The sequence below is a fragment of the Copadichromis virginalis genome, linkage group LG8 (genome assembly GCF_057382275.1).
Source record: "Copadichromis virginalis isolate Kocher_CV1m ecotype Utaka linkage group LG8, C_Virginalis_male_GT1.1, whole genome shotgun sequence".
Classification (NCBI taxonomy): domain Eukaryota; kingdom Metazoa; phylum Chordata; class Actinopteri; order Cichliformes; family Cichlidae; genus Copadichromis; species Copadichromis virginalis.
Window position 1 is genome coordinate 14,780,833 of NC_140625.1, and position 11,868 is coordinate 14,792,700.

General features: G+C 42.1%; 1 protein-coding gene across 1 annotated transcript; it reads left to right on the forward strand.

Moving 5' to 3' along the window:
* Window positions 1-1,588: 1,588 nt before the first annotated feature.
* lrrc4bb (leucine rich repeat containing 4Bb) lies at window positions 1,589-10,642 on the forward strand. The gene is made up of 3 exons (XM_085466059.1): window positions 1,589-2,145; window positions 6,089-6,674; window positions 6,793-10,642. The coding sequence occupies exons 2-3, from the start codon at window positions 6,432-6,434 to the stop codon at window positions 8,767-8,769; spliced, it is 2,220 nt and encodes a 739-aa protein (XP_085322185.1). The 5' UTR covers window positions 1,589-2,145; window positions 6,089-6,431; the 3' UTR covers window positions 8,770-10,642.
* The last annotated feature ends 1,226 nt before the right edge of the window (window positions 10,643-11,868 follow it).

The following is an 11,868-nucleotide window of genomic DNA, read 5'->3' on the forward strand; positions in this document are numbered from 1 at the left end:
TTACTGTGCACAAATGCATGTCCTTCTCCCTCTCTCCAGTCCACCGCTCCTACACACAAGCTCAAGGGTGCCTGCGCACACACAAGCGTACTATACATGCATAAAGGGAATATCAGATACAATGTGCAATGACACAGTGAGGACATAGAGTAGAAAGTGGGGGGAAGAAGGAGAGCAAAGGCACAGGGTGGGTTTGGCAGGGGCGGCATGGAATCATTTTAAATGGTGCGGGGGATGGAAGGCGAAAAAGATGTACGGAGAGAGGAGCCGAGAGTGGTGGAAAAGCAGTGAAAGGCGTCCAGGGCTGGATGAGAGACGGAATATGGGCTAAGATTTTAACATGAATGAGAGGGAATGAGGGAAGAGGAAGAAAGAGGGAAAGGAGGAATATCCTCTGCACCACTGTGTGACTGGAAATTTAATAGAGGGAGAGAGATAGAGTGAGAAAGAGAGGGAAGGGGAGAGAGGTAGAGGGGTGGGAGAGAGAGAGCCAGAGGAGGGGGAGGGTAGAGGAAGAGAGAGGCAAAAGGCACAGAGACCTCATTGCTGTGCAGCTTTCAGTAAAAGCTAGTGGTCGTGAACAATGCTCACTACGGCATTCACTGAGAGGGAGGGTAGGAGCAACTGAAAGGGTGAGGGAGGGAAGGAAGGCGCGAGAGAGAGATGGAGGGAAAGAGAGAGGAGTGCATATATCTCGGGGGTCTTTCTGAAGCATCACTGGCCTTTTCTGTCCTTTGACCTTTAGTGTGAGCTGAGACAGAGCAAAGATGCACTGAGATTTATTTTTACCCACAAAGTAGTCTTTGGTAGTTGTAAAGCTGCAAAGGGGGCTTCTCTTCTTCTGTACTTCAGACACGTGGACACATACATGACAATGCTCAATGGAGGGAAATCACTTGTGAGCTAACATCTCTTTAACTGGCCACTTACTTGGTCATACTGTTCTCAATTCACTAATTACATTACATGAATTGAAAACCTTAACAAAATATTTCACGTCTACATTTGCAAGGCTCAGATGTATGGTTTAATTCACGGTCCAGATCTTCACAGGCCTGCAGTGTATGTGTTCTACATGTTTGGGTGCTGACAGGAAGTAATAGTGCTGGTGGCTTCCTTATTTACAGCTTAAATCTAACAAGTCCAATACAGAAGCCTTTCAAGAGGGTGGGAAGGCTTGGAGTAAACACTCATATGCACAGTCTGCAGAAAGCAGGCCTCATTGATTTGCTAGATATAATCTTACAAAAACAAATGCTCTTGCTAGCTACGGGAACATTACAGAGTCTACAAAACTCTTTGAGTGAATCAGAAAGGTTTATTTCTGTTAATATTTGGTGGCTTTTAAAAGAAAGTGCCCATAAAATAATAATAAAATAATAATAATAATAAATGCTCAAAATCTCACTTGATAGGGAGAAACGAACTGACTCAGGTTACCCTCCCGATCATACAGTGCTGCTGAGTCATATTAATAAATATGTGACTACACTGCTACTCATAACAAGCCCAGAGCTTAAGTTTCACCGGGGGATGTGAGACACAAAACACGCGGAAAGCAAACACGTGAAATATCTCTCATTTTGGAATCCGGCTCTGAACGTTCACTTTAATACACCCAAAGAAACGCAGCCACATCCACGGGTCGGTGCTCCTTCGTCTCTTCTCCTAATGCTGTCTTAGTCGGATTCAGACTGAAACATACGGAATGTGCGTAAAGAGCCGCTTATGCTGGACGCAAACTGCTCTGCCCAGCGGGCGCCGTCGCGTTTGCTACCTGCGTTCCTCTCCAAGGATGATAAGGCGCATCGATGCACTCGTCCCCGACCTCGTTCCTCCGTGCCATAATTATAACACCATTTTTTTCCTCGGCGATCCCGAAGCCGATCTCTGTTTTTTTCCGCGCGCACGCGTGTGTGTGGATTGTGTTCATCTTTAACCTGCCATCACTGTAGCCCCCCGCGTTGCGTTGGCGCTGCGGATCTAGCCTACAAGAACAAGAGCCAGCTCACAGCCGTGGAAACAAGCGAATCAATTTAGGGAAGAGCAGGAAAAAAAAGAGGAGAGACTGATAGCGAGGTAACTGACGATCGGAGAGGGGGAGAGAAAACATCGACCTCACGCCGCAGACGCCGAAACATTAAGGTAGGCTATTTTGGCTGTACAGGTAGAAGGGGGGGAAATGGCTGGTGTAATTATTACATTTGTTACCTAATCGAGAGTGATGCTGAAAACAGTCATGAGATGCCAAAGGAGGGGACAAGAAATTGAGTGTGGCAAAAAGCTGAGATGCATAACAATTTAAGCAAATAATTAACATGAGCACACAGTCCACGTCGATGCCAGTGGAATAAATCTGTGCTAGTTGCATTAAAAGGAATCGCTTCTACGCGCAAACCTATGTATTGCACATCTACACAGGTGATATTTCCCAGTCAGCAATGAACCTAAAGGTTATTTTGCGTGCAGTCGTGTTGTTATGCCGCCGAAGAGAGGATGGATGCAAGCCATTTTGTAATGCAGCATGTGCAGAATTAGGCCTATTCAGAATTTCAATTGCGTTCCCGAGAAGGTGCGCCGTAGTGAGCGCAGCTGCATAGATGAATAAGGCCATTCTGTTCAATTGTAGGAGATATTATGCTACAGGCTATATGATGAGGAGAGATTGCAGATCAGAGGTTGCGACTGCAGGGTAGAAAAACATGGGCAAGTTATGGGTTTTTGAGATGTGATGGAAAAAAATAAGAAAAATAGGGGGAAGAAGAAAAAAAATACAACAACTTGCAATTGTTAAAAGTCTGAAGACGTTTGCTACGAGCTTGTCTTTTTTTTCCCCTCTCTCTCCCTCTCTCTAACAGTGGTTGATGTATCCATACTGGTGAAATGCGTCCCATCCATCCTACCCCAATTCCCACGTCCTGAATCAATCTGGTGTTGTCATAGTTACAGTAGATGATCTTGGCCCTGCTGCACCTGTGTCGCTTTGTGTTCATCTTGAGCATCTGTAAATACATGAGGTCTAATTGGGGCTTGTATTCAAAAAAGCAACCCACAGCCTCAGTTTATATTGAAAACAACAGCACCACAAATTTTTTTCTCCATTTTTCTGTTTTTTGGCCTCTTCATAAACCTTAATGACAGTTGTGGAGTGGAAGACATTGATACAATCAGGCACTCGCGATGATGTGATTGGTTTGTAGCAGTTGGTCAGCAGCTTTTAGCTAATTTGTCTTTTAACGAGTGAGCGATCTCTCAGGCCTGATCGAATAATCAATATCTACATCGTTGCAATCTGCTTTTGACACGAACACAAAGGGCTAAAATAAAATAAAAAAACAAACAAAAAAAACAAAGAGAGAGAGAGAGAGAGATTCATTTAAGTGAAATTGGCTTGAAGAATTTAATGTGGCCAGTGTTTCAGCTATGTCAAGAAGCCCTAGAAAACACATTTTGCACAAAGATCAGAAAGAAGGCCAACTGCGACAGGATCAGATGGGCCAAGATTCTAGAAATAAAGACCATCGCAGTGTATTTTGTAGCTCTCGAGCTCTCCTTTTGTCAAGAACTTAAAGATGGCAGGTGAAGTCAACAGGCATGTTTGCAGGTTCAAGGTCTCTCCCACAATACAGCTCTTTACAATACAATGTGGTGCTCTCCGCTGACTGGTTGCACCACCTCATTTAGTGACATTTCCCATGTAATGCAACGAACAAATGCAGCTCAAGTGCTTAACTGTACTTAAGGGAAAAAATGCTGCATTAAACAACTTATTGATTACAAGGGCCAGCTGGTTTTTAATTCAAGGGGAATGCATCTTTCCCTCAGTGATGCAATGAAGGAAGCAAGTTTGTTTTAACAAAAGGCTGTGTGTGGGGCCAAAACTTCACCATTAGCTTACATTTCTTTCTAGACTTCAAGTGTCATGAAAGTGGCTGGAGGAATTTGGAAATACTTTCCATCCAGCTGTGTTTATATGATACTTTGTACACCGCTCAATTTAAAAGGAAAAAAAAGGGAGGAAAGAAAGGCATAGCACCACCATCGCTGTGTGTTTTTAATGAAGTAGCAGCGTATGAAACACTGGTACTTCTTTGGCCGGCTGAATATTAATGATGTTTTGCTTTGATGCTTTCATGAATCATTGCAACTATCAGACCTCTACTCTGAATCAGATACAATTCTGATGTCTAAGAGAGCCAGTCAGATTATTGAAATGCATAATTAGCTGTGAGATGGGGATGAGTGGGAGACTCTTCAAGGAAGGACAACAGTGTAAAGAGCACCATAATGAGGACTGGTGCAAAGGAGCTGCTTACTGTAATATTTAGGTTTATTTGTATTCACACGTCTACATTCATTAGCTTATCTGGGATGTACGTATGTGCTGTCATTTCTTTGTGTCAGTTACAGTTACGATGGTCGTAGATCTGGATGTGGGCATGTGTCGAAGAGAGAGAATGAGACAGGGCGAGAGAGTCAGTGGGATGTGCAAAGCATCTGAAAAAAGTCTATTTTTAGCGTACATTCCCTTACGAGCTTTCTTAATAGCTGCTTTAACTTCTTCGAAGTATGTTTTAGATGAAAACCAATGTTGACCTGATCCTCAGACCTTGACCATTAAGATTCGTTGCAGATTTGTTCCTGCTGTTGTTATGCTGAAGGCCAAAGTTCAACCCTGTTCTATCTCCTATGAACAGAATTCCAAAATTCAGCTTTGGCTTTTCTTACCGAGTGTGTTATAATAGCAAATACTGCAAGCATACACTATAAGCTTTGAGTTAAATGCATTTTGATTTAGACAGCAAAGGCGCTGTTTATCCATTTTGGACACAAAATGTTGATCAAGCTCAGCTAAACACAGTAATGTGGAATAGGGCACTGGACAGTAAAAACACAAGATGGTGAGTGAGCAGGTTGCCACAGCAACAGTGTTTCTAGGCGCATGCATCGTCGCTGCATAGGAGAGGAGATGCTAAGGACTGCCATGGAGCTGTTTCATAAAAAAAGAAAGAATAAACAGTTTATTACATTAATAAGAGATTCTTTTATTTTTTAAAATGCATCCAAGAGTTATTTTAAATGCCATATCGATAGAGGTGACATTGTGTTTATATTAGTGTCAGGAAACAAGGATCTTTTATCATTTGTTCTCAGACATGACAGACTTGTGACTGCCAGAGTCATAGTGACGAGAATTATGTGCTTGAGAAAACAATGAGCACTTTCTCTTTCTAATCATTATAAGGGGAACAGCCCAAGCATTTCTAAATTTAGTGAGTCTGCTGATGCTCGCAGCCATTTCTGTTGCAAGATGTGTGTGTGTGACACTCGATTAACCAAAAACAAGGCTTTTGAAAAACACAATGCACATTCAGGAATTCAACCCCCCCCCCCTCCAAAACAAACAGAAAGGCTTATTTTGCACCATTTTTTCCTCTTTCTGTATAATCCAGTTGTCATATTCATGTCTGGTTCATCAGTTTTAGTTGTTGGGGGAATCTTGTCCGATTTAGCGTGGCATATTGGGCACCGCATGTGCATTGCAGTAAAATGTCAAGAGTCAATAATCATTCCTTCATGTCTTAATTTCTAAACTACTGCATGCAGGCATCATTTGTTACCTCATTTGTAATGCTGTGCTGCTGATTCATGATGGATTGCATGAATTTCTGCATTAACCTTAGGGCCACATGGACTTGTAACTGCATACAACCACTTTGCATTCTTTGGGAATGTGAGAGTCTACCTCTGTCAGTGCGTATTTGGCTTGAAGAATGCCAGTATCATAAAGTGGATGCTGCAGCACCTGTGACCCAACTTGCAGTTTTAGAATTTTGTGTCCATTTCAGACCATGACCCTGATGTTAGGTTTAAACCTAAATGGCAGCTGACTCAGTGGTTGATAGACATGTCTTTAGAATAGAAAATTGTACCATTATTCCAGAGGAGATATTGGTGATATTTAGAGATTTTCAGTTCAGTTCTGCAAATAGTCGCATGTGTGTGCTAGGCTTGTAAAGTAAATCTTTCTGCACTGTGCACTCACTTGACCTCCTTCCTCTCTCTTCTTTTGTCTCTTCCCTTACAGGGAGAACCAACAGTCTCCATCGTGACAACACTTTCACAAGCAAATCCTCCCCTAAATTTGATTTCTCTTCTAATAATTGTCATGGGAAGAAAAATGAAAAATTGAGAAAGCCCAAGTATTTGATTACCAAGGAACTATGAGCAAAAGCAAAGTAAGAATCTATTATTGATAAAGTCTTTAATATAGCATTGCACTTTTTTCCTCAGTTTTTAAGTGGCTGCTTGAAGGAGCAAAAGAGAATCAGAGCGTTAAATATGAACATCAAGATAAGCACCTGAAGTCGCTTGATTGGAGGTGACCTATCAACTTCTTAGCAATAGGGGTAGGTCATGACTCAGTTGCCATGCGTGTTGTCATGGTGACCAGTCCAGGTACCCCTTTCCCCCTCCTCTGGTTGGTCCAACTTTTGTTGTGGTTTCACAACCATGGACCTCAGCTGACAGAGGCAGCACCCCCGTGCCCCTCCCCCTGTATCTGCTCCAATCAGGCAAGCCGTGTCATCTGTACAAGGAGGAGTTTAGATCAAATCCCTGACAGTATTTCAGAGAACACAAGATACCTCAATCTACAAGAGAACTCAATTCAGGTAATTTTGGTTTCATCCACAAATGGAAAACACATTAAGACTTTAAAGATAGATACCTTGAGAGCATTATGTTTAATTTTGCTACAATATGCCTCCCTTTTATTTGTTTCCACACTAGGTGATCAAGTCTGATACATTTAAGCATCTGCGACATTTGGAAATCCTCCAGCTCTCAAAGAACCACATCCGACAGATTGAGGTGGGAGCTTTTAATGGTCTTCCTAACCTCAATACACTGGAGCTTTTTGACAACCGTCTTACAGTGGTGCCATCCCAAGCTTTTGAGTATCTAAGCAAGCTAAGGGAACTATGGCTAAGAAACAACCCAATCGAGACGCTGCCGGCGTTTGCCTTTCATCGTGTTCCCTCTTTACGGCGTCTTGACCTAGGGGAACTCAGGAAGCTGGATTTCATCTCAGAGGCAGCCTTTGAAGGTCTGATAAACTTGCGCTTCTTGAATCTTGGCATGTGTGGCTTGAAGGACATACCTAACCTCACCCCATTAGTGCGACTAGAGGAGTTGGAGCTATCAGGGAACCAGCTCGGGATAGTCCGGCCTGGATCCTTCCAGGGTCTAGTTTCACTTCGCAAGCTGTGGCTAATGCACTCCAGAGTGTCAGTCATTGAACGCAATGCCTTTGATGATCTCAAAAACTTGGAGGAGCTGAACCTCTCTCACAATTCCCTGCATTCCCTGCCTCATGACCTCTTCACCCCTCTGCACCAGTTGGAGAGGGTACATCTAAACCATAACCCTTGGGTTTGTAACTGTGACGTTCTCTGGCTCAGCTGGTGGCTGAAAGAAACAGTTCCCAGCAACACCACTTGTTGTGCTCGCTGCCACGCACCCCCAGGTCTAAAGGGCAAGTACATTGGAGAACTAGACCAGAGCCACTTTACCTGCTATGCCCCAGTGATTGTTGAGCCACCCACTGACCTCAATGTCACTGAAGGCATGGCTGCTGAGCTGAAATGTCGTACTGGAACGTCAATGACCTCCGTGAACTGGTTCACTCCAAATGGCACGCTGATGACCCACGGATCATACCGAGTTAGGATCTCAGTGCTCCATGACGGAACACTGAACTTCACAAATGTGACCATGCAAGACACAGGACAGTACACTTGCATGGTAACCAACTCTGCTGGAAATACCACTGCATCCGCCGTTCTCAATGTATCTGCTTCGGACCCCAGCAACACCTACAGCTATTTCACCACCGTCACTGTGGAAACACTAGAGCCAAGAACAGACGAGGAGGAGTCTGCAAGACAGTATATTAACGAGACCTTCATAGATTTTCCTAATCCTACTGTCCACCAACCTGGTGTTACTATAACGCCTTCTCTCTCTTCTCTCTCCTCACTGTCTCCACGAATCAATAGAGCTCCTGAAAATACAGTGACTGAGCCCCCAGAACATGTAACTAACATTCCAGGCCTGGATGATGTAATGAAAACAACTAAGATCATCATTGGTTGCTTTGTGGCCATTACTTTCATGGCAGCAGTAATGTTGGTGGTCTTCTATAAACTCCGTAAGCAACACCAGCTACACAAGCACCACGGCCCAGCCAGAGCCATTGAAATTGTGAATGTAGAGGATGAGATCGGAGCCGGAGCAGGAAGTGGCATCTCAGGTGGTTCGACAATGAATTCTGGAACAGGTGGAGAAGGAACCCTACGGATACATCATCCAGAAATAGTCAACCTTCCCAACATTGGTCGTACCGATACGCTAAACCATTACTACAAGACACATCATTTTAACAACAATGTGATGGGTCTTAGTATTGGCACTGAAGGGATGGGGCCAGGAGGGATCCTGAGTAACAAGAGCCAGCAAGGTCAAGATATTCCTATCTCCTGTACCTCTGTCCCGATCTCAACATCCAACTTGCTCACCTCATCAGGCAACGGCACCAACACCATCCCCAGTTCGATGTCCCCACCACTCCCCATGTCTCTGCCTATGCCTACCATGGGCTTACATGGATCGATCAAGGGTTTCATGGGCCAAAGCCAGAATCCACAAATGGAACCTCTTCTTTTCAAGGGGAGTTCGAAGGAAAATGTACAAGAGACTCAAATCTAACAGCAAAAGTGAGAGTATTGAGTGAGAGTGAGTGAGAGAGAGTTGACGACAGAGAGGGGATTGATCTTGGGTTTATGCGCAGAATGATTAGACACTAGAGTGCACTGACATTACACTAGGAAAGAGGATAGACTGAAACGGCAATACACAAACACATAGACTTATCTGTGACAGTGTACTGAGCCAAGGATTACCACAATGGCCCACTTGTGTTTGTAGTAACGATCATGGCCATGGAGATCAAGGAATGGACATTGCTACAATGTAAATCTGTGCCAAAGCAAATGTTTTTTGCAGTTTCTACAAGCTGTGTCCTCATAGGAAAAAAAAAATAGCCTTTCAGAGTAATCAGTCCCCAAACCGTTGTTGGCCAGCAGAGTTGAAAGACACGCACAGCACTTGCCACACTGAAGATCAGAGATATTGCAGAATAAAATCCAAGAGACATTTTTCTTCCTCAAAAAACCACGAGCCACATTCTCTCTCTAGTGACTCAAAAGACTCCCTCAAGGTGAAAATTATGTAGGCATAAATAGATGGACAAAAGGGTACAGTGCAAACTACTGTGAAAAATCCACAAATTATATAAATATATTTTCATCTAAATATGTATCATTGCAGACTCTGATGCAGACATATTTTGGGGTGGATGTATAAGCTGGTATAGTTTGTTTCTTTGTGAATAATCAGGGGCGGCGATAGTTGAGGTTTGTTATGATATGTTTTAAGTTTGGCTACTTCTCAGAAACATAAGGGCTCAATTGCAACACTCATTGTGAATCTTTGAATTGGCTTTGTGGCATAAAGTCCATTTAGGTTGTATTACAGTAAATGCAGATCTCTGTTTGACAAACTTTTGTCTGTTGTTTCAGTAATAATCATTACAAACTTTTGTGTTCTGAAAGTGTATTATGTATTTTGTAAAAGCCAGCTTCTTGGTATTTGAATTGACAATTCTGATACTTAAATGCCAGCATCAATTAATGGTAAAAACAAACACGAACAGGTAATCCAATGCAATGACCTGTAAGGGTAAATTAAAGTGTTGACAATGTGTTATTTGAATCAGATCAGTAGCCAGATATTTGCTTTTAGACTGGAATTTGATATGATCTCCTTGCTCGTGGTTACCATAATCATGCCATGAAATGCTGTCATAAGGATGAGTCGACATCTATCTGCAGCAGCTTTCAAGAAGGGAGTGAACATCCATCTTAAGAAGATTGGAATGAAAGGAAATGTACAGTATATTAATAATAATAATGTCTGGTTGTATGACAATTGTAAGATCCACATTTTTAAAGTGTAACTTTCATATGTTAAATGCCATTTACGCTTCTTGCGTTTCAACTATGTATTTCTTTATTTTTGTTAGTTTGATATAATGTGTACAGTTGTCTAGCCATGTATCATTACGTGTGAAATAAATCAATCATATATTGGGTTGTATCGGGTCAATATGGCAACCACGCAGGTTAAGAGTGAGACATTGTGCCGTTCTCTGTGCTAAAACCTGGATTGAATGTATGGTTAGTGGTTTAGCCATTAGTCACCCTGGTAATGACACGTACTGTCTGTCCTGTTAACGCGGTCAGACAGGCTTTTAGCGACTTGCCTGTGGATGGGCTACACTTCTGGTTTTGGAAGATGAATGTTTTCATGATCTAATCCTTTAATGAAGGCGGGTTTGTCAAAAATTAGTCTTCGCCCATGGTAATTCTTCTGCTCTTGTGCTGACAAAGTTTGAAATGTGAACAGACAATTAAGGAAAAGTAATGTTTGTTGCAATTGAGCGCAAACTGGACAAGTAACCAGTTATTCCAGACAATGGAAAATCAGTGTTGACTGTAATGAAGGTCTAATTTTGCTGGGATGTGTGTGTGTGTGTGTGTGTCCCTCAAAGCTACACATTGTATATGAGGTATTTTCTATTCAAAAGAAGGATTTTGCCATTAGCAATGAGCTCATGCGTTCTGGAAGAAGGCATAAAATGAAGTATTGATAGTAACAGTGATGATAATAAGAGTGATGCTGCTAGACAAAATCCAGAATCGGCTCTCACATTGTTATATCTGTGAAAGGAACATCTTCTAATGCTAGCAAGCTAAGGCATTTTTCAAGTATGCCTTGAACATATGTATTGATTTTTTTGTAACTTGGATTGTCTAAACTGCAGCCATTTCTCTATTATTTCTCAACCTTATGTTATTATTTCTGGTCATAAATATAATTTAAAAAAAATATATAGTCAATGTAAATCTGCAACCTGTCCAACAGATTTAGAGGGCAGGATTTGACTGTATCCCCACAGAGACACAAAAAGAATCTAAATTAATTCTAAAGACGTAACATATGGCTGCCCCCTTGATGTGCTACATTTGGTGCTCCGTCGTCAAATTTCAAAGAGCATACTAGATACCTCCTTGTGTGCCGGGAATGAGGGTACATTTCTCCACGTTAACCGTGGAACAAATCTTTTACCTGAACATTACTGTAGCAATGTTTTATTATGATGATGATGACTCACCTAATCAGCATGGAAATGTTCCTTTCAAATCTCTGAGCATCCGTAAAACACGACATGCAAGGTTATCATCGTTATTATTAACGTTTGAAGGAAACGCAGATGGCTTTTGTTGCATCTTAGTATTGTGGCTGCCATTGTACTCTGTGTTCGATGCTACTGCAGAGAAAGCTCATTCTCGTAATGTTCAGAACTATATGACCCCTTTTAATGAAGTTGACAAGCTTGAGACTGTACATACCGATCATCTGTACCTAACTGTAGCATTGAGTTTGGCTACAGATGGAGTTCTGACATGTTTGTATCCTCTGCATCACCCATTGCTTACAATGGATGCTTCTGTCCAAGTGACATTTATTGGTTTGTTGGAGGCAAAACTCCTTAATGAAATGGATTATGGTATCTGAGACACCAAATTGCGAGACAAGAAAGTGGACTGACCTTTTGGTTCTTTAAAGGTAAGCTGTTCTGTTTGATAAAACAATATTAAAAAGATAGTCTGCTTTAAAAGATTTGAAAGAGAAATGTGCAAAGCAACAGAACTTTTAGATTCCTTTACACAAAAAAACTATATA